Source organism: Atractosteus spatula, chromosome 9 (assembly GCF_055471065.1).
Source record: "Atractosteus spatula isolate fAtrSpa1 chromosome 9, fAtrSpa1.hap1, whole genome shotgun sequence".
NCBI lineage: Eukaryota > Metazoa > Chordata > Actinopteri > Semionotiformes > Lepisosteidae > Atractosteus > Atractosteus spatula.
In genome coordinates, this window is record NC_142714.1 from 20242030 (window position 1) to 20269146 (window position 27117).

Here is a 27117-nt window from a genome sequence, read left to right on the forward strand (position 1 = left end):
GCTTTCAAACAAGAACACGCTGCTCTTGCATTGTGACCGAAATGGCCCGAGAGAAAGTGGATGAAAACACCGCAGAGAGGTAAACAACTTACACAACACATGAATAAAGAAGGGTGCAGTGGTAACTTTTGCCGTCTCGCAGTGCCGGGGCCCCGTGTTCAATTTCCGGGGTGCTTTCTGTGTGGAGTTTTTATGTTCTCCCCTGTTCGCGTGGCTTTCCTCTGGGTTCTCCAATTTTCTCCCACAGTCCAAACACATACTGGTAGGTCAACTAGCTTCTGGGAAGACTGGCCTTACAGTGCGAGTGTGTGCATCTGTGTTTGTGTGTGCCCTGTGATGGAGTGGTATCCTGCCCAGGATGTATCCTGCTTTGCACCCACTGAGAGCAATATTTCTATTGGATTGACAGAGATGTATTCACAAGCCAGCTTGTTTACAATGTAATAGGGCCACAACACATAACTGGATGCCACACAGACCTGGAAATTGTGTCAATTTTGTGATGTTAATTGTAGGTTTTACACGTTACTGTGTACCTTTTACTTTCACTGCGGTTTGAAATGCACTCAATGCCAATGCCTTCTAACCCTAAAATATGAAAAATAGTGTTGCAGGTCCCTTTAACCTTATTTGCAGCCAGTATATGCGGAGTTCAAGTGTAATGTCATTTTCAGCATCATCAGCACATTGGACAAGAGCCAGCAACCCAGAACATTTTCAAAGCGCTGCAAAAAGGAAGTCTGATTTCTATCTCTGGAAAAAAAAACCACCACCAAGATCGATCAATCTTGTGGAGTATTTCTGTGCACGAGTCAAGACGGGCTGTTTGCAGACACACTCTCTATAGAAGGGCTAAAGTCTAAGCTCCGCCACCAGAGCAAACAGGAAATCATTGTGCAGGTCTGGCCTGCCGAAAGTGTCATCCTGTGCCCACAAGGCAAAGTTCACAGCTGTGCACATCTGGACACGCCCCCTCCACCCCCACTTACTGCCACAGAGGAAGGGAAGGGTTTTGTTTGCACAGCATGCTGGGTCTGCACACTGCTCCCCTCTGTGCTCTGCTACAGTGCCAAGGTCAGGTATGCAGTGCAGAACAACAACAGCTCCTGCAAGACTGAACATGCCCCAGCAACCCATCCCTTTCACTCAAACAATTCAGCACACTTTCTATAATTAGCGCCGTGTCACTGGATACGGTTCTGAGCTGTGCAATTCATTTTTCGGTTTTTGGAAAGGTGTGGGAGTGTTTCGATTTTTTTTTAAAAAAGCAAAACAAATTCTGGAGGCTTTAGACCCAGGTTTTGTTCTTTACAAATTAGTCCCTTTTAAAATGTGTTCGTGATATTCAGGTGCTAAGAAATGGAAAAAGTCTGGTTAAGCATGGAAAACACCAAAAACCATTTAGAAGATTACAGGTTCCATTTCAAAGAAATTTAATAAAACCTCGTAGTAATGTAGTTCTAAACAATCTTAAACATAACTAATAATAATGTGTCATCAGAGCTCTCAATCTGGTTTTAAAATATCTTGGGCACCTGCTGATATGAACAAAAAAAAAATTGCTTACATCACTTTGCTACACTCCGGGTTTTAAAGTATTAAAGGGACAAACATTTACATGATGGGGAGCAGGGGTCATTTTGTGATGTGCCTGCATGTCATCCACAACACAATGTCTTCCTCCAACACCTGGAGAAACAGGCAGCTGACATACAACTCTGTTTCTGACTTCTGAATGCAGGTGAATCCTGGAAAATTAGCCAAGCACGGTTATCCCCCCACCGAAGTAAGAGCTTCTGTTTCTTATGCTCCTTGAGGTTTTCACAACTGCAAACGAAGCTGACCCGTCAATTGCATCTTTAGCTGTGCAGCCCGATAATATTTTGGTGATCTCTCCATGCAAAGCAGGAGAGAAGAATTCCCTTTTCTCCACAAAGGCGGAGGGGCTGTGTGAGGAATGTGGTTGTCAGGCAGGACCCCATGAAGACCTTTTGTTGCCTTTGTCCCCGCTGTCTGAGTGTTCCACTCTGTAAACCCACAAACCATGGATTACTCAAGAGGAAAGAAAACAACTGTCCATCACTCGGATACCTACCCTGGGGCACATTCCGCTGTATTGTTCTTCACGATTCCACAGCCTTGTGTAAGATTTACAGGCTGATGTTGCAAGCAAAGGACCCAAAAGGTTGAAGATAATGGTGTTAATATCTTTCGTCTATCCCCCCCAGCCCTCTTACAGACAGATTTGACATTATCTACAAAAAGGTCTGGTCTCTTTCTTAGAACATATCAACATTTTAACACTTAAAAGAAACCAAAATAAAGGAGACAGTGATCCTTTCAAATTAAGCTCATCTAACAGAACAGATTCTGCGCCAACACAAGAAATAGTTTTTAACCAAGTTGTTAATACATAAACCATGCCATGGAGCCCAACACACTGAAATCTAGATATGGGCAAAACGTATTACTCCCATTCTTGTTATAGACCTCTACCCTGCAATACAGAGCTCTGATACAAAGCTGCACTAGAAAAGGGCTTGTCAGGCATATCCACTTATTAAGGGTGCATTTTGATGGTGGCCAACATTGCTAAATGTTAGAATCTGCTGTCTGAGATGACAGTAATGACTGAAATAGAATAGCAGGCTCTGGTTAAAATGAGTGCCTAGGCACATTGGTATCTGCTTTCTTCAACCAGTATTTGAATGACAGCATCACCATAATAAAGCCAAATTATACACAAAACAATTAGAATCAGACAATAAAAGGGGTTTAAGGTGTCAATCTGATTTTATTGCCAGATAATTAATTGTAACAGAAGACAATCCACACAAATATCAGTCAAACCACGTTCAGCTATCGAATTTCTTGAGCAAAGGTGGTTTATAATACAGGTGTTGCATTGACATGTCTTAGACTCCTAGAAGAGAACTTCATCTTCAGGAAAGGAATGAAAAAATTGCAAAAAATAAAGAACTGCTTAAAGAATTGCTTTAAGTAACATACTGTATAGCATGTCCATTTCATCAAAGCAAATGTTCATTACTGTCCTTAAACAAAACCCCGTCTGACATCCAACCGTGTCACTCTGCATGTCGTCAAAGCACAGAAGAAAAGATGCAGCTCCATTATTAATGACTCCACATTCACAATTATTACAGGCTAACAGGTTGGCAAGCTCACTTATTAAAATGTTTCTAAGCACTACTGCCCAAAACATTCTGCCACCATTTGTGTTCCTCAAACCATGAATATGCCAGGGAGTTGAAACAATTAACTTCACTGCCTGGGGAATTCTGTGGACACAGGGTCACTCATCACATGAGGAATCAGTTAAATTACTTAGGAAAGCTGTTTTAACAGGTAAATTAGAGACGTATTGGTTATATAACATTAGTTAAGTACAACACATTCTGTGGCAGACAAACAGTTGAACACAAAGTGTTTTCCAACAGAACCAGCAAGTTTGGACAGCAGCTCAGAGGCAGGCAGGCAAAAATCTCAATAACGCAACAGGACAGATTCCTGCAAAATAGGATACATAAGGAAAGACTTTGTTTCACCTGCATAAACTTTATCAAAAAGCCTGAGCAGTTTTATAAAAGGATTTTGTTTTTGTACCCTAACACTTCTACCCTGAATTCCAACCAAAGAGCCATCACACTCTGCTTCACCAAGGTATTTCTAAATTAAACACATGTACACTTGGGATTTAAAAAAAAAATAATGCAGCCTTACACTATTTCTGGGGTTGAAGGAGACATTTCCCCTCCCTTAAGCAAAAACATTCAACCCGATGCAAGTAAAAAGAAGAGAAACAATATGCACATCAATTCCATCTACCACAAAAGAACTACACAAACATTTAAATGACTACACCTCCTCCTCTGCATAATGAACTAAAGAAAACATGGGTGTACAAAACTGTGGTTGAAAAATACATTTTAATAACTCTATAATCTTTTATTTTTCACAATCCCAGTGCTAGGACAAAGGAAATCACAATATTTACTATAATTATAAATTATATTTTTGGACGTCATTTTACACTAACAGAGAACACACTTGCAAAGAGCTTCTTTAAACCCACTCTAAAACTAAACTATTCAGTGTATTTCTAATGTTTAAATCGAGTCCTGAAAAACATATAAATTGAAATCATGTGCCTTTTAACCCCCCAAGAAAAGGCAAAAACAGGTTCAAGACTCATTATGCTGCAACATCAACTTTTAATTACAATTCTCGCAAACGTCGGAAATTTCAGTACAGTTCCAAAGTATTCATTACAGCAGTTTATGTGCAGTATATTTGATATTATGTAAAGATTGGAATTTGCTTTTGAACCAAGTCTAAGAAAAGAACTGGCAATGAAGGTTTTTCAAACCACAAACTTAATGGCTGTGTGTTTAATGTGGTTTCCCTTCATTAAAAGGTACTCCTTTGGCATCTTTCAAAACACAATAAATGCTTGATCATCAGACTGAACTTTGAATTAAGCCAACACCTCAACTACAACTGAGAACAAAGGGTATTAGTACAAAGCTGTAGCTATGGGCTTATTAAAATTAAACTTTGGTGTACATATTTTATTTATGATTCATTGTCTTCTCATTGGTGTAACCTGCTGTCACTTGCCCCAGAGACCAGCTGTGTTGGTGATTTGATAGTCTTGTTGCATTTCTCAAGATGAAATGAGCACTGACAAGCAAGCAAAGAACATGCATTTACCTGTAACTTACCACTGCACAGGTAAAATAAAAACAAACAAGGAGCTGGACAGGAATTCAAGATTGTGGCATAGAAGTCAGGCAATATATAAAACAAAAGCTATACAGCAATAAGCCAAACAGACGAGAAACAGTGCCTTCACCAATGTGTCTTGAAGCAAAAACACTCGTATTTCAAAATCAGTTCCAACTGCACACAGAAACATTAATCACAAGAGTAATTAGCCCTAGCCGTTCTGTAGTGTCTGTCATTTCATGATGTCATCAGGGCAAATTTCACTCTGCCACTGTTCCATTATTGACAAATCTGGATCCATTTTTATTGGGGACCTGAAGTGTTGACAAAAGTACTAAAGAGGAGGAACACAGAGCATTAGGACTAGAGGAAAGAGCTTTTGTCCTAAAGGAGCAAAAGGCTTCCCCAGCGATTCATCTGGTAAAAGCCTTTCGGAACAAAGGGCTTAAAAGAGCACCAGCTCAGGCACAGACTGAATTTTGCTAACACTAGCCAAGAGCCGTCAGAGGCTGAGGACTAGGTGAACAGAGGGGACTGTGGTAACCCTGAGTATATTCAGTGTGTGCTGAATCTTTTTTTTTTTCCTCAGCAGACAATTAAGCTCCACAGGATGCACGAAGGACCACAGCTGGGAAAACATCCTCCACGTGACTTTTCCCAGCTTGGCTGGGGAGCAAAGAGCAGAGTATGGTTAGATATTAAAAACTGATGCATCAGGCAGACTGTCAGTTCAAGCACATGCAATGCTGCTGACTGCCCTTTGAGCAAGAATTCCCAAGGAATTATGCACAATTGGCTAAGCTCCAGCAGGGAAGGGCACAAGAGCATTTCTCCAATGTGTTGAGTGCCATCTGTAAGAGGAGGGCCACTCCTCAAGCTGGCACTCACTCTCAAGCCCTTAGGGGGTCAAATAACACAGGGCTCTCTAAATTGGCATGACCACATGTCTCTTTCTTCTGTGGGTACAGAAGCCTTAACAGCAACTTGCAATTCCAAAAATAAAAAGGATTGTGGATTCTAAAAGTGAAGATCCACAGAGCTTTGCCTTGCTGAAACCTGTAACCTTCAGTTGGAGGTCACAGACATGGGAGAACACCAAGCACAAAGCAGAAGCAACACAAACAACAAAACACATGGTTGCTTGGTCTACTGAATGAGGCTCAGGCACTTGTTCAATATTTGTAGCACAGGCGCACAGGGGTTTGTGGGAAAACGCCACCGTGCTTGCTGATTTTGGGCAGGAAGTTGTGCATTACTCATTCTCGGTTACGAAGCATATCAAATTACCTTTATATCTCCAAAAGTCTCTTGCAAATACAGAGCCAACACCTGCACTGTTCAGAAGAGACACGAGAGAGCCTTGGGAATCCCTGAAAAGGGCTTTAGGGTGACTTGACTTTATTGTGGGCTCTGGCGTAAGAAGAGCTTGTCGTCAAGGTGAGCACCAAAACAACTGAAAAAACTATATCTCCCTCTGGCTAAACTACAGGGAGGGCAAGATGGTGGCAGCTCAGTAGAGAAAGTTACTGTGGTGACAGAGCATTAATCACTTCTAACACTGCAGTGCTGTGAGTGTTCCTTCTGACACTGCGGCCATGGACTTCACTCGCTTCAAGCGCATTATTAATCGAAGGAAATACGATTATTGAGGGTATTGGGTTGTTTTGTCTGTACTTAAAAACAGATAGGGCTATAGGGTTAGGCTGCGCAACCACAAAACAGCCCACACAGCAGAAATTATTCAAGTCAAGATTATGCAGCATACGTTTCCAAATTCTTCAGTGAGAATTTTCAGGTGTTTTCTCTCATGCAACTGTTCCCTGAAAAGAAGTGAGATGTGCCTACTGGGAAAAGACCACCAATGGGATTCTGAATCGAGCTCTGAGAATAAGCTGCACCACTTACTCCTCTGTACACCTTTGTCTGCTTTCTGATCGCTACCTGCGTTTATTAGTCTGGCAGGCTAAAGTACAGACAGTCACCACCTGTTGCAGAAGTGGACCAATCAATAGCATCCGCCAAATCGCTGATGGGCACATTTTTCTGAGCTGTTCTTTAAAAAGAATCAATCGTTTCCAAATGCCTGCCACATCGCTCTAGTGCTGTGTCAAATCGATACCAACACAGGCCATTTTTTTTAACTCTGCTATTGGCAGGGTTATCCATTGACTGGTGCATAGCGCAAACAAGCAATACACTAATATGCCCATGATTCATTTCCTACTGCTCTGGTGACCTGTTTAAATATCTTACAGCTGCTTGCTTAAGGGGTTTAGTCAGTTTTATTGATAGATCCTGGAGAATCAGCACTCTGAAATGAGAGAGTACAGACTTTTCAAGAAGACGAATTATAACTTGCACAATCGAACCCGCCTTCCTTCAGTCACCACAAACCACAATATGACCCTTAAAGCTAAAAAAGGGTCACTACCCATATTTTTAAAATTCTTTTTGCTTTACATAAACAACAAATAGATCCCTATATTAAATGAACAGCATTTGCATTGCTCTTCTATTTCCACAGCTAGGTTTCAGCATTAAATGAAATTCAGTGGCTCAGCTCTCAAGCTCAAGCTCTATGACCCAGATCTTGCTAGCTTTTTCCTTCAGTCATGTCACCAACTGTGACCAGGATTTGCCAAGTAGAGGCACACCACTGACAGGGCACTGCTGGACTAGGTCCAAAATTATTCAGACAGGGCTCCATCAACTTCCTGGCAAACAAATACTCTTGTGACTTGACTAGGCATCCACAGCCACCATTGAGAAAAGCACCAATTGTCCAGCTGGAACTTGATCTAATGTCAAGAGAGGTGGTACATGCAGCTTGTCAAATGACACCTGGCTCTAGCCTTGGGCATGCCAAAGGAGTACATCTCTGGCTCTCAATTATCCAACTCTAAATTCAAACAAAAAAACAAAAAGACCTGCACATCTCTTTTATTGTGTAAAACTGTGCTTACGGCAAAACATCAGTCTCTGATTTTAAATTAGCAGGCTGTTCTGCATAACTGCTTACGAGGTACTTCAATGAATGAACATCAGCCAGCCAGAAGTGGATGAATCAGTAACTAGGAGACTGCAGTGTTGTGGGAGTAATGGCTGTTTTTCACATGCAGTCTCGTACACTCAACCTGCACATCTGCTCTGTCAGTTGTACACTTTACATAACAGAATTAATCAAATGAGCTTGCAAATAAAATCCATCTTATGGTGTCAAGCTCTTTACAGAGTGCACAGTTGGAGTCAAAGGAGACATGGTCCAAAGGTGGAGATATATCACATTGAACTTCAATAATCATTCACCACAAACACTGAAACACCTTTTCATTATATTATTTCTTTAGTAGAGAGGTCTTTGAGGACGTATGCTTTTCAAAATCCTGGTACATTACTGGTAGATTACTGGAGGGGAGGCATTCAGTGGTATTTAACCATTTGCCCACATTCGAGATTTCACAAGATTCACATTCATTCAAGATTTCACAATTTCAGAGATCTCTGAATTTCATATAAACATTTATGCATTGCATGTTTCTTTTGGCATACCGTATAAAAATGTCAGACAGAATAATACCTAGTAAGTCAGCTCAATGTGATTAACTTTGGGAATGAAAATGGACAATGGCAATGAGCCAGGACTGGGGGTGTCCACTGAGCTCAAAGTGAGATATGTGTCGGTGAGATATTGTCTATATCTTCGATCAAAGCAGACATGTTGCATCAGCGGCTCACTGCTAATGCCATTCTGGATTGAAATGTAGCTCCATGCATGCTTATGGGCCAAAGCAAACACAGACATCAGTGTTTAGTTATTTAAAACGCAACCACATTCAAATAAAGAGGAGCTAGAAAACCGGGCAAACGGCAGTTGTCCGTCTCGGCGTGACGCAGCAAGTCTCTTTCTGACACACTGTTGCCAGGGTGCACGCAACATACTTAATAAACGTTAATGACGTTTTTTAGCCTAGCACAGCATAGGAAGTTCTCCTAAACCATACGAGATCAAGATGTGCTCAAAACAACAGAAATAAGAACAGCATTTGCTTTGGAATTTTAAGATCGTCATCTTCCCCCGCTGAACTAGAATCACTAAGGTTCTCCTGACTAAACTGCTCAATGAGCTCACATAAACTGGCCTTTATAAAGTCAGGTGAAGCAGTTACTCACTTCTATACCTGAGCCGCCCCCACTGAAACTCCTGGTCCAGAATGGTTACCAGGTGTCACGCAGGTGGGGGCTCTTCAGTGGTGGTTAAAGAGAGTCACCTGCCATATGTAAAGGGCTTTCACATCCAGGAGATGAAAAGTATATAAATAGGCAAGGACGTACAACCTTCACATCTTTTAACAGCCTAGATTAAAAGATGTGGTACTGTGGTTTTGCCATTTAACTATAAAAAGCAAAAACTAAGGCTACAGAAATTATATTGCCCACATATAGTCAACAGTGGTCTATGAATGCATCCAAAAGATCATTAAGATAATCCTAAAGGCATTTAAAAATGAAATTTGATGTGAATGTTATAGCTGTACAGGATAGGTTTGAGCATAAATCTGTTTCACACTAGGAAATTAAATTTCAGCCATTTGGCCTCTTAATATTCAGTTAACTCTAAAACCTGTAGTTCAGCTTGCAGTTTTTTTCTATTTTAAAAGTCTGTTCAGTGAAATCTGAATACACTTTTCTTAACAAACTGATAAATTAAAAAGCAAATTAAATGTTCTAATCAGGACAAGAAAGGCCAAATCAGCAGATCAGCAGTGCGGAGAGTGTTTATCGATTTGCCTGAAATCTCTTTTTTCTGCCAAGTGATTTATTCGCTTTGATTAAAGGGATTAATTTGCTCATTTTAACTGTTGGTGCTTATGCTGCTGCCTCAGTTGCAGAATTGTGTATTTCCTCTCCCTAATAAAAATACCAAATGGCATTTAGTACACTGCTGGTACTGTTTGCCAGCAACACACTCCTACCAGACACAAAATAGTTAAATTAATTTTAAATCGGATTTAAAACCAACTGAATCTGCCACCTTCTTAGATATTTTAAACAGGTATGAGTACGAAAGAAGAACCATTTTAAAAAACCTGCAGGTTCAAAGGTTGCTCAAAAAGTAAAGGTGGTTACTTAGAGGACACCTTCCGTATAGCCAGGAATCACCAACTCAGCGTCTCGAGCCAAAAGAGTCTGAATTCCCAAAGAGGTGGTGCACACCCAGCTGAGTTCCACAAGAACTAGTCAGCCCACAGCTGTCCTGGCTCTCATGTCTCAAGACGTCTCTGGTTTGGTAGGCATCCCTGGACTGCAGCGGTGTGGGCAAGGCTCCTCCCAGCTGCCTTTAGCTCTCCTGTCAGGTGCTGTGGTGCTTGCAGTGCATCATGGGAAGAATGGCTCTGCAGGCAGATGTGCTGGAGGAGCAGGCCGACATTGCTCATTCTCTCCTGAGCAGGTATGGGGGAGCTGGAGAGCAATATTTTAAAATGATTGGAGATGCCAGTTCGCATGAATATCTAATGAAAAAAGGCAACCACTTGTTGTTCTATGAATAAGCTAAATAAGTGGTCATCAGCAGTATCTGCAGAGCTTTTAAGCAGATTTTACACATTATGACCTGTTTACACAGGGCATAATGACCGATTTGTTTTTTATTGTATTAGCATAAGCGCTGAGTTCCTTGCTAGCATGTAACACATTGCTCAAGATCCTAATGGCTAATGTCTTGTAGTCCCCACAACAGCACGATCTAACAGCAGTATCTTTCCAACATTCCCCCTAATCTCTCTCTTCCAGATAGGCTGCTGTGTTAGGAAACTGACCAATGGGATGGAGAACAGCCTACTGAAGTCATGCACTTCCAGCTGCTCTTCCTAACAGGCACAGAAATGTAGGACTAGGGGTGAAGCTAATTAATAGTCCAATAATGACTTCATGGTGAATTTGAGATGAATTCAAGAAATGCAATGAACATTGCAAAAGAGAGTTCCATTCAAAATCACATTAAAGAACTTTTACTAAAAATAATGCAGCAAAATGTAGTCTACCCATTTCACGTTCCCTTGCCTTATTTGGCTACCACAGTAGAATTGTACACACTCCTGGTCGCGAGGGAGAGGTGCGATTGACCAGTCAGTGCAGTAATATGGTGCATGAATCTCTCGAGTGCTTCCTTCTCCCGAGCAAATGCCAAGTTGTTTTTCCAGGCTGTGAATGTACAACTAAGAGAAACACTACCAAAAGAAGAGAAAGGGAATTGTCTCTCCTTGCTTCTCTAGAATGGAGAAGGACAGTGCTGGTGTGTCACATGCATCAGTGCACACACACAGGAAACCTGATCAAGGCTGGGCCCAGATGTGGCACACATTTAATTCTTCATCAAGCACATTAGCAGTACCAGGCTGAACATTTATTTATGTTTGTTTACAGATGATCTTATTTTATCTTTCAAGGCGTGGAACTACTGGCTGAGGTCCAAGCAGGCAGGCTTGCTGCATATGCTACTCGCAAAAAGCATCTGTCAGTTTAATCGGGAAACCTGGAGGCCCACAGCCCATCTGGTTCGAAACACACGCTTCGTAGCAGTCTGCCCACATGGTCATCTGGAGTAAGGACAGATGAATTCACAACGGGGATACAAACTGTTCTCCATTCTCAAAAACCATCACTAACCAAGGACAGAAAAGCCATTATTAAACAGAGTGGACCAGATTTTAACGGGAACCCTCAGCCAAAATACGTAGCCAACTGCACTGTCGAAACAAGATATGTCAAGACAATATCTTAAGCATTCTAGGTCCTGGAAAAGCATGGAAACCTCCATCCATCCACAACGGTTTCCTGCACAGTTGAAAGAGAGGCAGGAGCCTGGGGTGCCACATTTGTGTGGTATGCATGAACCAGGTCTGGAGGAGTGACAGGTGGCCAAAAGAAAGGAATTCCTGCAAAGCAGCTGTTCCAAAAGGGCAGCTCTCCTGCAGGCACTTTTATTGACCAGTCTTTAGCCAACAACCAGGAACACAAACCTCTACCCACCCCCGCCCTTTGCACATTTCCCTTTTCCACCTCTGCCCTGAACAAAGAGTGAATACAAAATGCCAATAGACTCCCAACATGGCAGACTGTTTCAAAGGACCTTTCTGCCCCAAACTCTAAGCTCTGGGTTACAAGCTTTCTTCTTGTCATGACCCCCTTAACTGAAATTCTTCTGATCCCCCTAAAGAGAACAACAAGCCCGATAAGAAACAAGGAGTGTACAGATCCACAAGTACAAAGAACAGCTGTGCTTGTACAACCCCCTACCCCAAAGATGCCTTTACATGACAAAGGCACAGAGAGTGCTGCTAGCATCGCACCAGTCAGCAAGGACAAATCAACACCCTTTAAGCTCCAGAGTAGGTTTACATGCCAGAGAACTATTCATTACATCATCACTGAACTATGTCTTCCTTACATATCATATTCGATAAGTGCCTCAAGTTTCTGGGATGCTTGGATGTCTTCCACCACATGTATGTTTCCTATACCGTTACTGTTATTAGGCAGCGGAGCACTTTTAGCAACAGACTGCTCCAGCTACGGTGTTCAAGGGAACGTTTCCGCAGGTCCTTCCGCCTGGCGGCTGTCGGGGTGTATAACGCTGCCCTATGCTAGGACTGTTAGCCCTTCATTTGCTCATCTGCTATGGACAGCATGTGGCACCATTGTACTTTTTTTGAACACTCAATCTGTATATACCTATGCACATTTTGCACATATTTTATTGTTTTTACAGTGACTATGAGTATATTTTGCACACACCTATGTATTTATTTTATATTACTGTACGTATTTTAATTTTTCGTCTATTCTGATGTCCATTTTTGCTTGTCTTGGGCTGGACTGCTGTAACACATCTATTTCCCTTCAGGATCAATGAAGTCCTATCCATCTACAAACAGTATAAAATGAGTTGAAACAGAAAAATCTGAACAGACCTACAAAGACAGGAAGAGCAGCAGGCAAAAAGTTACTACAATCATCTGGGTAAAATGCAATAAACAATAAATGGCTCAGTAAATTAGGACTTCAGTATTGCTTTGCTGAAGTCTTTAGAGGATGAAATCGTTTCTTGCTGCTTGATCCCAGACAATCCTGTGGAGGCTGGTTTTTAATAACAGAGTAAAATGTTCTTATTTGAAGAGCAACACAACCTCCCACTTTCCCCTGTGTTGGCAGGCAGCCCACTGCGTTCTCGCCTGTCCGGTTCTCACGCAACAAAAGCCCCAGAGTGCCTGACCTGGCCCGGTCTCTGCCTGAGACACACCTCCAGGTCTCCAAGCCCCCAGGGTGAATGGTTCACCCGAAACACAACACTGCTGGGAACAACACCCTTTGGCCCTTGACAGAAAAAGGAAGCAAATCGCATTCAGAACCAATCCTCTTCGAAACCATGCAGCGTAAGGCTCTTTGACAATCGTGACCCGTAACGTGACTCGGGGATGACACCTAGGAGGGTGGATTTCTGATTCTCTGTCTGGTACCAAAGAAGGCAACCAGAGTCTATTGCAGTTGTAACTATTTATAGTCAGTTTAGTATACTCAACTAGGCCACTTCACTACATTTTGTTTGAAAATCGAGAGCCACTGTGCAAAACTTTATTGACAGTTAAGCACATGCTGAAAAGGTTCTCCAATGTCAGAAACGCCACCGCAAAACCTTTATTTCTACATTTCAGCATCCACTCTGCCATGCTCAGAATTCACTCCTATCTGGGGCAGGAGCACTTCCCTTCAGACACCAAAGCACATACCATTATATCCAATTTCATAGTGCCATCATCCATTAAACTGTAGCTTGCAAAATGAAAATACAAAAGAAAGTTGCATGATTAGTTTTGATTTTGAAGCATTAGGGACTGCGCTTTTTCTGTGGTACAAACCGGTGCTGTAACCATTCTGGGCTTGAGTGAACTCAGGAGTCTCGACTAGGCTCAGAGAAGCTGTTAGCTGTCGGCATTAGCACAGGCCACTGATTACACTGCTCATATTCCCCCCTGCCATCTGGCACCTTTATTTAACCAAGTAAGTCACTCAAGAACATTTGCTCAATGCCAATTCAGACAGAGTCCCACCTGGAATTGTCCCTTCAGCTTTGCGATTACAAGGCCAAAGCCCTGACCACTACTCTACCCTGCTGCCCCAAATAAATTCAAGGACCGTATTTAAAAAAAAAAATGATTTGAAAATCCAAACCATGCCAATCATGCCAGATTGACAGGACTGCCATTTAAAAATGTATAGCACAAATAAAGCAACAGATTGAAAATTCTGTATGTAGATTGAGTTATTTTATAGTAGAGAACAATGTGTAAAACAGAAGCACTTGGGAACCCCAGAAGTAAAGGGTGGCACTCCCAGAGCTTTGGGGAAGATGTTCGGAAGAAGCTGGCACACAGTGATTGAGAAGACCACCCGGCTGAAATATCCACTTCATCACGCAAGGGGTCGTGAATATGACTGGGCAGTTATTGCCTCAGTCCCAGCAGGAGGTCTTGTCTCCAGACTGCTCCTACCTCAGTGCTGCCTGTGCCCAGAGTAGGGGGGAAACATTCCTTATCTCCCTCCCAGTGAGAGAGGCCAGCTTTGCCTTTCACAAATACACAGGTTTTGAATACATCTCTTTTATGACAATACTACCAGTAACTGCATTCACAGACTGTATTAAATATTCCTGATTTCTCTCTTTCATAAACAGAAGGCTGTGGTTACCTCATTACAGAGGATATTATTTCAAATGCATTTCACCTCTAAATTAAAGGCTGTTTCATTTGGAGGTGCTGCTTTTCTGTGGCAGTTTCACAGTCTGAAAATAGGTCCTAGGCTGTCGTTCCCAGCACGTTGTGCAGCAGTAGGACTACGTAACACTCGAAAATGTGATCCCTTACCAGTGTGGCTGGATTTCCACCACTGCAAAATGTTTTCTTTCGCCGACATAGGAGAGACAGACCAACTCAGGCTGCAAAGCCAGATACCAGTATTAAGCCTATAAAACGATAAATAATTCATGCTCTTACAATAAAGCTTGACTTTTAAAAAAGTTTGACTTATTTTCTTCCCACACAGGACAAGTGATATTTAATGTCTCCCTCCAGCTTTTTTGATGTTCACATCACTAAGAGTTATGATAGCTTCCTGTTCTTCCAAGCATGGCCAAAAACACCAGATCAAAAGAAGAAGTTTTGGAGTAACACTGTCCGTAAACAAACTCTGTACCATTTACCAGGTGTACTGAATAATGCGCCCTTCCTCCACTTACTCATGTGTCTTGTAATTACATTAATATATTTTAAACCACCACCGGTTAATAAGAACCTAGGAGGTTGGGGAGATTACCTTTCATCCTGATCAAAGAAGGCTATTACAAGTTCAAATAATTCATTAAGAAGCAGGAGGCAGCATCAGCTTACAACCTGACTGAAGTGACTTGTGGAACAATAACTGGAAAGATATGATGTCACTCCCTTGAGCTCTTGTTCTGAGAGTTCTGTGCAATGGGGGCTATAGAGCTGACCTTTTAAAGAAACGGGGTTACAGACCCCAGCCTGATGGCATCCCAAGGAGTCTCATCAGGAGATCATTACTCCTCAAGAAAGCACAGAGAAGGCACTCATTTTAAGGGGAGCAAGTGCATTTCAAACCACAATAAAAGTAAAATGGACACAGTAACTTGTAAAACCTCCAACTTACATTACAAAATAGATTAAATTTCTAGGTATGTGCAGTGCCATGTTCTGAGATGCAGAAGGAGGCAACAAAACTTCTGGTGACGTGCCCCTATAACATTGTAAACAAGCAGGCTTGTGAATACATCTCTTTTAATCTAATAGAAATATTGCTTTCGATTTTGAGACTGACAGATACTACTTTTTAACTCTGCATGCAGATCAATGTTGGATCATTACCGCGGTGAAATGTCTGCTGCACAACCTGTACTTATTCGCTGGTACATCACATTACATTAGACACTGCAGTGACTACTGAGCAGGAAAGGCCACTCAACGTCGCAATTCTCACAAACTCTCGCTCTCGGCCCATGGCGAGACCAGGGGTGTGCGACAACAAGAAGACTCACAGTGCTTTCACTAAATTCACAATTTTGTGTGATAATACATGTGCATAATAATACGTTTATAATACATTTGTAACATTTTTCTATACCGTCAATGAATTTATTTTGTTACCAAGATTTAATAACTGATATAAGTTGAGACTTCAGTTTCTCTTTAAATTTCTGACAAATCATGACCGTAATGGTGGTCTAAATATGTCCACAAAACACAGATGCAAAATTGTTTTGTGCAAGTTAAATTTGGTGAAAAATCCCAAAATTCCAGATATTCTTCAGTGCATGTCAGGGAAGGATTAATCGTGTGATGTGCAAGCACAGTGAGAACAAAAAACAATTAAGGTTATTAGCAAATAACGGACGCAGGTGCAAATATGTAAACCTCATGGAGTTGTTTCCAGTTGAAACATATTCAAGAAGCACGTCAATAAAAGTTATCACTGGGTACATAAACACTAGCAGCCTTTTCATATTACTTTCATTACATTATAGGACCTTGCGATACCATACTATGAAAGGTGTGATGTAAAATAAAAGTTGTTGTTGCAAAGAAAAACACTTCTTGTTCAGTCCGAACTCCACTCACAGCTTGGTAGTGGACTACTATGATGATTTCAGTTTCTCCCTGCGTAACCATGCACATGTGATTCCTCTGCTTGTATTCGTTCCCTCCATTCCTGCATCCTGCTGGTCACTTTCTGATGCAATTAGAGCACCACATGACTTACTTGTACATTAGAGGTCTGGCCAGTGTTAATATGCTCCTCAACTGTTAATACATTCTCAAGCCCATCACAACATGTTTATGGGTACAAGCACTGTAGGTTGTTTGTTCATTCCAGCCTAAGCATGCAGTCAGTCGGTCTTTGCAATATTTCCATTTCCCTCACATAGGTGATACAGTTGGAAATATACTAGTCCAAATTTATGGTCTCCAAGCAAGTTTTCATTTTAAAGCATTTTATACATTGAACAAGCCCAGCATGTACAATAAGACAAAGTCCTTTAGATCCCTTTCTTTCTCTGAAAAGTTCCCAAGCACAGTTTCGAGAAAGGTTATTAATAGCAGGACTAGCAATCCCACTTTGAGACACTAAGCAACAAGGAACACAATCCAGTCATAAAATGTACCTCAGCATTATGTTAATTCAATAATAATACCATCATGTGATTTAACCAAAATTGGTTTTTGAAGTTTGCAGCCTTTGACAACGGTGAAACTCGTACTGCATATTTTCTGGGCGGACTAATTAGAGGGAAGCCACATTCATGCCATTAAACATTTGATAGAAATGTACTTTCCTAGGGACACAACTGGCTTCTCTGGTTAAACAATACAGCACAAACAAAACCACGCCTTCCCCTTGGTCCCACAGCAACAGACCAAAAAGGAGACAGAACGGTAGAAAGCAGACAGCTCTTTGGAGATGAAAAGGGCAGAGGCTCCTTAGAGAGAGGAAAAACAGCGAAGGAGATGAGGATCCCCAGGGGCTGTTAAAAGCCAGGTTGTCAAGGCCCAGACAGGCAGGGGCTTCTGGGAAAGCAGCAGCTGTTCCTGCCCTGCCTTTCACAACGGGCACCAAAAGGCACCCTTCCACTGACAGGCAGCAAAACAAACAGGGAGCCAGACAAGTCAAGAAACCAGAGCGCGGCCAAACTCAGCAGATACCTCACATGTGAACCTGCAGTCCAATTGCACGCTGATGAAACCATGCTCTGAGCATGTTTCCCAGCTTTAAAATATTTTGTTTATGCATAACACAGCTTTTTTTTTTATTAGTGCTGGAACAAAACTTAGTAGTAGTTTTTATTCATCAAGTGCCCTTTACAGAAAAAAAAAGACAGCTGACAAAAATTCTTTTTATCTCTATTAATCAAAGTGCCTGATAGAATCCAATTCAGTGCTGCGGTGGTTAACCACACCTTGTTTCAACCACCTATTTAACGGACATTTACAAGTAGGGGAGGGGGCGGTGAAGCAACACAACACTGGTTCTTGTTGCCAAGACACAGGGCTTTGTTTTTGGGGAGCACTTTCTTTTTCCTGTATTTGTTCAGGGCAAGTAGGCCTTTACAGACGTGCTGTAAATCAATCAAAACTGGTCTGTCTCAAATGCAGTGAAGGAAACAATGTTTCAATTGGGTGCTGAGAAACAAGCCCTGTACACATTTCCTGGGAGTGGTATTACACGCGCAAATAACACTTAAAAGTTCAAATTGGAGGGTAAACAGCAGAAGCCGTTACTGGTAGATTCTGCTGCATGTTGCCTAAACAATTACATACATTTTGCTGTACTGTATGGCTCCACACAAATGTTAATGAGTCCTCCATTTTGTTTAACGCCAAACAAGCCCCATTCATTTTTCCTGAAGCATTAGTGTTGATTAGTGTTATCTACAATACTCCTGTTTTATTGGTTTCCACTACCACGACAAAAATACTGCTCTCTAAACAATCACGATCTCACGATATACAACTGCCTTCACTTCACGTTAGTTATCAGCCAGTGCCTTCTGGACAGAAGCAAGCATTAATGAGTCTCTGATTAACAACTGTTCATAAATCACACAGCGAAAGAGCCCCTTATCCAGATCTCAGGTGTAGAAAAGGTACAGATCCCAACACAGGCACTGTAGATCTAAAAGATTCAAGGCATCAATTTTGAACCCTTCAGGCACGTGAACGGGCAACACTCACTCCAGGTCCCACAGACACCACAACGTCTTCTTCATTCCAACCAAGTTCTTAATGACATCAATCAATTTTCAACCCCGCTATTAATCAATACTGCCGCCTCCAAGGGCTTTAAGAGTGTCCAAGCACCAGAAAGGTCATGCCCCTCCATGACGGGAGGATTCTTGGAGCATTAAAGTACTGACAACTAAACAAGGGAGAAAGGCTGAATGACCCTCCTCTCACTGGCAACATTTCCTGTGTCCTGCACTCACCACGTGCATCTCACAGGCCTAGCCACTCAGGTGGAATGCACTAGTCCCTTGTGGGAAAGAATAGCTCTGAGTTCGAGGGCTTGTGCTCAGCTACAAATATGCTGTTCATTTCATAAAGTGAAAATGCAACTTCTTGATCACCTGGAATTCACTTGTGTTCTAAAACTAAAAGGGTAGTGGTGCTGGGGTCTAGCCCACTGGTTTGGAAGGAATTTGTGATATAATCACTAGTGGAATACAACATGAAACCACCAGCAGTTCACAGGCAGTGGGCTGTGATGTCATCTCGAGTGATGGGGTACACCATGAAGTCACCCCCAGTCCACAGGCAGAGTGTTTTTGAATGTATGGCAGTGCCTTTCTTAAAGGGAACAGTGTCTTCACTGTGGTTCTAAAAAGGCACAATCTATTTAGAAAAGAAAGCGGTTCTTGTAAAAAGCGGGGTCTCTTGCAACACAGTTTCTGTGAAAAGTGAACTCTTTTCATTGGAATTAACTTCCCAGAAGTTCAATGGAATGTTTGGTGGTTTGTGTAGAGAAAAGGGTCTCAAAGGGACTACCAGGAAGTACAATATTCCTGACCTGAAACAAATTTTCCTTTTTCTTTCCCTCAAGATATTTGCAGCATAAGCAAATGATTAATAAAAATGAGGTGAAATAAACCAAATACAAATGCATTTATGCCATTAAAATCAATAGCCTGTGCAGATTCGTCATAGTGAGAGGGATGATTTAATTTATCAGCAAAGGTTTCCTTTAACCTCTTTAAGGAAGCCCTTCCAACACCCTTCCATGAACTTCTGCAGCAAGATCATTTATCAGATTAAAGCCCCTGGCACAGCTAGGGGGTCTCAGGGGAGCACTAAACTACACAGGCTAGCACAACACAGCTGTGAGCAATCAGCACAGACCTGCAGGACAGCATGTCCCTGAATCAACCCCTGCACCACCAGCGCTGAAGACTTACAGGTATTCAAAAGAGCTTCACACCGGTAAAGCCATGAGTGAACCTGCACAATTATTGCCCGTCAACAAGGCACTAAATAATCCCTTTCGATGGACGTGTAAATAAATTCTGCACCGGTTTTGCGACTAACTGGAGTAGTGTGTGGTCCATAAAGACCAGGACCTTACTATGCTACCATCACAGTGGCAGCCTCTGCAAAGCTTAAATCAATATCCATGCAAAATCTTTAAACTATACAACAGTAATGTTTTATGAGTGCCATCTATATATTCTCTAAGAATTACAAATATTCAATTTGAAGGGTCCTTTAAAGCTATTTTAAAGGCCATAGTTGCAGAATTACAGACTAAGTGTGAGTCACAAGTCTGTGAGGTTCCTGCAATATTTCATTACAATGTTTCTAATTATGTGTACATGTTTCCGATCAAGTTATCATAGATTTTTATAAGCTATGATACAGGTTGTCCTGAGAAAGCTAATACAGGGATTGAAAGCAATAAGAATAAGAAGACAACACTTTTAGAAACTAAAAAAATTGAACCATAGAGCCTTCTGAGTACAGTAGATAGCTGAGGTTTGGGGTCATTGCTAAGCAACCAGTGGCCAAGAAAATCATTGTCAGACATCAGCTAGATACTAGGAAGATTCTTGTGCTTATCCACAAGACTCTTGGTGCACAAAGACAGCTTAGGTCTATATTTTAGGTGTCAACTGAAGAAATAAATACAGAGTTAACATCCATTGAGCTTGGTGGTGTTCTTAAGTTCAAGATTCAGGAAAACAGAGAGACGCATTTGAAGCAGCCTTTCAGCACACACAGACATTTTTCAATGCCTATTAACTCCAAATGCAAAAACATTATCAATACACTGGACAATAAAAAGAATAGTTTCTAGGGGAGAATGATACAGTTAAAACTATATATCAGATGTTAAAGATCTAAAACGACATTTTTGAATTTTGACTGTGTGTAATGCAGGGAAAAAGTCATAACTCATCACACATGGTATTTTAAATATTTTTCTGAGGGGTGGACAAGATAGCTGTAATCATTTATAAGGAACTGTTTGTTATTATGACATCATAAGCTTCAGCTTTTTATCGGTACTCTTATCAGACATCGACTTTGGCAGTCAGTTGGTCTGGCATTTTAAAGAGCATAGTAACAGCACTACAACTACACAACAGAGCAAAACATTCCAATGGAAAGAATTATAAAGGGTGGGAAATGAATTTGCACTGCTCTATTGCAGCATTTAAACTTCCAGTCAGAATCCTAGCTAAGAAACAGTAACAGTGTAACAAGCTGTGAGTGTGGTGAGTTGCAGGTTCAAGTCCCAGACCTGCTGGGACTTAAAGGCCTTGAGAGAGGTGCTTTACCACATTTGCTCCACTCCAACCAACACATCCCATGTTTTCCCTTCATATAATTATCAAAACTAAAACAATGTACTAGGCATGGAAGAATATAGAGACAAGAACGTATACACAACAAATACAAGCTCACAGCACTCTGACCCTCTAATTTCCAGTCAGAGAATGTCTGATAAACCTTTAAGAAGGAAAAGCACTTAAATTTACAGCAACACTTAGCAGTGTCAGGAAAGCAGGGTAAAGCAGCTCACCTGGTAGTAGTGCTTAATGTGCCGGACCAGAATATTGAGATTCTGAATCCGCAGGTTGACATCATTGTTGACGTGTTTATTCATTCGCTGATTTGTAGGACTTGGGTCACTGCAGAAGGAGAACAGAAGAGTTATTGAATTTTCCCCATGACAAAAACACTTCTAGCATGTTTTACATTAAAGCATCCACATGTGCTGAGCAGAAATAAAACCAAGCAATATAAAAAGGGCAACAGGTACATGACCGCTTCCTTTATTTAACTATTGTTAAGCACAATTAAGAAAGATATTCTAAGTTTCAGTAGAACATCTGAAGAAGAGGCCAAATTCATTTGCTTCACATTTAAAAAAAAACACCTGCGACCATTTTCACTTCTTAGAAGATAAAATAAACTATAAATCATTGCAAACAGACAAACAGCCACAGTCAAGTAGAAGACGGTTAATGACACATTTGCAAATTGTGTTCATCTGTTCTATATTCAAGGGGAACTACAGCAGTGCGTATTTGTAAAAATACAGTTAGATGCTTTCAAAACCTTCATTTACAAAAAGTAAAAAAATTAAACTGGCGCTAGGGACAAACTGCAAGTAGTTTTATAAGAAAGGAAAAGTACATTTACAAAGTCAAAAATAAACTACATAGGAAGAAAGGTCATGTGCTCATTTAAGTATAGAAAACTATCCTTGAAAGTTAAAAAAAAGCTGTCACTGCTTCAGCAACATGACATTCTCGAAGTTCTCAAGTTCTCAACGGGGATGATTAAGATGATGTCAAAATAATTTTGGTAGCTGGGATACTGCAGCCCATTAATAATGGAAAGACAGTCAGCTAAGAGCATATAAACCACAATCCTACTGTCTAGTCCAGTTTTAAAGTCTGCATCTCTTGCACTAGCTTCTGTGACGTGAGGTCTAATCGCTGCACACACGGTTTTCCATAGCCACTGCAGTGTTCAGCTTTCCAACCTTGGGAAAAACCATCAATAACATCCCAGCGCAAGATAAAAGAAGAGACTGGGGCAGATAAGTCTTGAATTTGCATGATAAAGGGCAGTCATCTTATGTTAATTAGGGCCTCACAGCTAATCCTTAACGACCTAAACAGATGTCACAATAAAGTGAGTATGGTTCTGGTAATGTGTCGAAAAAGGTAGAAAGCTGCTACAATCTATCAATACGGTGCTTATTCGAGAAGCGCTTATACACATTGTTTTATACAACAGAATAATTGCTAGGTGCTGAGAGTACTGACAAGGCTTTTGTTGAAGTTCTTCTCTCCCCAGACCTATATTATGTGGCCAGAAGTCTACACTTTTAAAAGAAATTCCCTGCTTTTTTAAAGTATTTTTGGTCCATCTTTCCACACAATGCAAAACAACAACAATTCTGGGCACACTGCAATAGCCGAATGGACTATCAAATAGGCCTGTGTAACCTTTAGCTTGGTCATTTTGGCTTGTGAACTGCAATTTGGAAAAAACTCTCTCATTAAATAAATCTGAAGAGTTATCATTATAAATTGGGACTAAACACATGAACCACTGAAAACTACATTTTCACATGCGAAAAACAGGTACATAAGCACCTACAGTACACCACCTCAGCACTGACCATGGTGCAATTAGAAGTAACGGGGGAGAAAGTCTGTCTTTAAGACTCAAGTCAGTCGAGAAGGATGATTCACCAAACAAGAATGTGATACCAGAGGTTATAACTGCAGAGAGCTCATCAGTCACATATTCCCCTACGGCACCTAACACACCCTTCATCCGATCCACAGACCAATTTGCTGTTTTGCAAAAGATATCAGATCTGTATCGATGAAGGTGTCGATATGCGCAAGTGGTACACAGCAAGGACAGGGATAAATAGCCCCCGTTCACATCATTTACATTTGTTTTGTAGCAACTGCATGCAAATGGTCCAAATTTGGCTGTATGTGCTGGGCACAAGTGAAAGAATCTTAGTTAGCGAAAGGCCATAGAAGGAAACGCGGCCCTTTCTGTTGTTTCTGCCAGGCTCTCCAACAATCCCCGCTCTTTCAGAAGGATGAGGAGCCGTGCCAGACTGTCTGCTCCTCTTTCTAGCCCCGTTCTCCCGTTCACAATTTTGCCTGCAGAACATTCGCAAAGAACTAGAAAGAAGGGAGCAGAAGGAAAGGGGTTAAGAGGAGACCACCATCGCCCTTGTCCTACTGAAGGAAATCCGAAAGCCTGCAATATTTAACAAAGCTCTGGAATAACAGCCATTAAAAATGCCGGAGCCACCTGAAAGACACCTTTGGAACAGATGAAGAAGAATCGTGACTAATGTCCACCTGTTTGAAATCTAAAAACCCTGTTTTTCTGCAGAAGCACAGAGAAAACCCGTAACTGCTGCAGGATAAACAGTTTCCCTTCATAGACTGGATTGTTGTTACAAAGGAACTGGGAAGATTCATACAACAGGCCGATGAGATTTTTGGAGGTTTACTGCAAATTGTAAAATGAGCAATCCAGCATGTAACTTCAGAAAGAAACAAAGCAACTGTAACTTTCCAGTAAAGGATATTCCTGGACTCAAAAACAATGCCCTACACCCACAGGCTAAAATAACTGATTCTTTAAAGTCTTGCACAGAGGAGACTATGACAAGTGTTCAAAATCCTCTTTCAGAACCAACGTTGAAATACAAACACACAAGAGGGAACTACACGGGAGTGCATTTACAACTGAGGACAGGCGGTATCTCTGTATACAAAGAGTTGCAGAAGCATGGCACAAGCTGCCAAGCCATACTGTTAAAGCTGATACCCGGGCTTCTGTCAAGAAATGGTTGGATGAGCTCCTCTGACAGAAGTGTACGGACCAAATGGCCTTCCCTAACGCGTGACTATTCTTGTGTTCTTTTGTATTAATCAGGGGACAATCATACTCTCTTCTTAAACTGCAGGCATTTCTGTGATCAGATGCACGAGTTTAGACATTCAAGGTCAGCTTGCCTAAAAATGCAAAATACAGCCTCATGCTACTATTTAAGAATTATACCCACCAGTTTAAATAAGACGTCTCTATCATTGACAGATTATGACTATTTTGATGGGCACACTGATGGGCTCTCCTATACTTAAGGCTAGCATGCAGCCCCAAGACATTCTTAAACTGAACCCATTGTACAATTTCATACACATTTGTGAATGCAGTAAACTATATATTTACTGTTTTAAGTCTATTCTGTAGCATGAAACTGGTGAGAGGGCTGAAAGCTAGTGGCAAGAGTAGAAGTATGTTTTCATCAGTTATTAAACACACAGACCTGAGCCAAAGACATAAAGCTAGAGTTTTAAAACATTATAACATAAAATCATACATTTTTTCCTCTCATATTTAGCTTTCATCTATTTCCCCTTCGTGCTCCCAATTACTTTAATGTAGTTCAGATTTCAGAGCATCACTGGGTACTGAGACATAGTATTTGTCAGGAGGAGCTCAGACTCTCACACACACGTAAATTTTTGACTTGACTCAGCACTCTTTCCGGCTACCAGACGAGTTAGTGAACACAGCCATTCCACTCACTCGATATTAATCAGAGCTAAAGATATAAGGTCTCTCTGCACAAGCAAGTCTTTGCTATAATTTTCAGGTCAATAGATGCAAGGTATACTCAACACACCTACTTAAAAAAAACTCAACACAATTCTTAAAAAACGCAGAAGAGATGAAGACATATTGGACACCTAATCTCCAGAGAAGCTCACAAATAGACATCTCATGACAACAGACCTACAGTAGAGGAACTAGACGGAGATTAGGAGTGAGCTGTTAACTTAATATATTGTCCACAGAACACAGAAAGCTTTGAAGAACCAGAGGCAAGTATCTGAAACTATAAATACACTGTGGAGACATTAAACCGGATCGATAATGAAGAGCTGGTGAACAAGAATTATAAAGCCAAAAAAGAATATCACACTGGCTCAGGGAGTCCAAGCATGTCCTATATGATGACCACAAGTCTGATGAAGAAGCAAGTTACACAGAACATGAAGCTCTGTGTCGTGTCGTGACTGAAAGCATGCCTCTCTGCGTTTCACAGTCTCACAGGGGTATTTTCTTTCACTTCTCAGATAACATTTCCTTTGTTCCAGAAGAGGAGGTATTTAAACCCCTTGCCATTCAAAGAAGAGTCCGTGCTGCCGCCAGAAAGTGGGTTAAAGGACATGTTTCTGGGAGAACAAGGAATGTTCTGGCCTTTATGTTTCTGCTGTACTGGAAACAGAGGAGCCCTGCAACTTCACAAACCATAAAACAAATCCCGACACACCTGAAGGAATGTGTGCAGTCTAATTACAGATTGAAACACTGAAACATTTTAAGAGCAAAAAGCCAAAGCATCCTGTGGGAGTAATCTAACATTTAAAAACTACACTACCTTTGCAATATATAAATCAAGAAAAGCAAACATTTCTGTTGAAAAAATAGGTTGAATAACTAAGTAAGAAACAGTCCTCTTTCATAGCAGTTTGTTTGGCAAGTTTGGATGCTCCAAAAATTCAAACTCCTACAGCACGCTGGCCAAAACCAAAACATTAAAGGCATTACAAACACTGAACATAGAGCCCACCATAGCACAGGGACTCTCAAAACAGCTTAGAATCTGCCTGCAAGATACCCCTAGAGTACCTACAGTATTTCAGTGGCACTGGCTTTGCAGATTTGACTCAGCATATACACATTACAGAAACTGCTACCATGACAGCTCTGGCTCACATGACTTTTTCAGCTCTTCGGTAATCAGAAGTGTATTTTCAAAGCTGGGGGCATTACCCCAAGCAGCAAACGCTATCAGGCTAAAATCGTGAAAACATTCCCGATAGCAACCACACTGTCAGTGAGCGCTCAGGAGGACTGACAAAAAGAATACAACATCGCTCAGTGAGTCTCCTCTGTCCTGAGCTCCATACACAAGGGAAAAGCATGCATTAACATCATGGGCACTGAGCCTCCTTATAATTGTCACATCTGACCTATTTTTTGGTAGATAAGGTAAAAAAAATTGAACCCATGCTTAAATACAAATGGTTTTATTGTGCATGTTGCGATATTTCAACCATCTTGCAGGCCCTCCATCAGTAAATGAAAGTTTGTGAGTACAGAGAAGTCTGCAGCTCGAATGTGCGGTTACCCAAACACCTGCAACTCAGAATTAGTCAGACTTCAAACCCAGAAAAGCACTGGGAGAGACCCAGACTTCCTCTCCTGCCACTGATCAGCCACCAGATTTACTTGCAGTTTTCTTTACTGCTAACAGACTAGCATATGGTCTTTACACAGGTATGAATGTCTCTGAATAAAGGTTATCGGTCGCCCACGACACTCGTTTACCTACAGAAGCTGCTGAAGTTGACTTCCCGGAGCAGCAAGCAGTTTGAAGCACAAAATTATATCATAAATGATGGAGGCTAGGCAATTCTTAGAGATAGCAAACAGTATCAGGGCTGAACAAAAACCTTAAAGAATTCCAAGAGCCATTTTTGCTAGCAGCATTTGAAGAACACTGGATTTAACAATCATCCACTACAAAGTTACGTAAAGTGCTTGAGCCATGCAATAATTAGAATTGCTTTTAAAATCCCATTTATTCAACAACAATAAAATCACCCACCCTGCCAGCTGTTGGATATTTCTTATTTGAGAATCAGGAGGTGCACACTTATTTGTGCAAAACGACACAAAAGTAAAAAGT

At 41.2% G+C, this 27117-nt stretch overlaps 1 protein-coding gene across 2 annotated transcripts in view; it reads right to left on the reverse strand.

Annotated features, from left to right (window-relative positions):
• Positions 1-27117, reverse strand: part of ccdc88c (coiled-coil and HOOK domain protein 88C) — an 82692-nt gene that overhangs the window by 49371 nt on the left and 6204 nt on the right. For both annotated transcript variants that reach the window (XM_088925645.1, XM_088925646.1), the window contains exon 3: positions 21388-21496. In XM_088925645.1, the coding sequence (XP_088781771.1) occupies positions 21388-21496 (109 nt within the window). The remainder of the gene's footprint in view (positions 1-21387; positions 21497-27117) is intronic.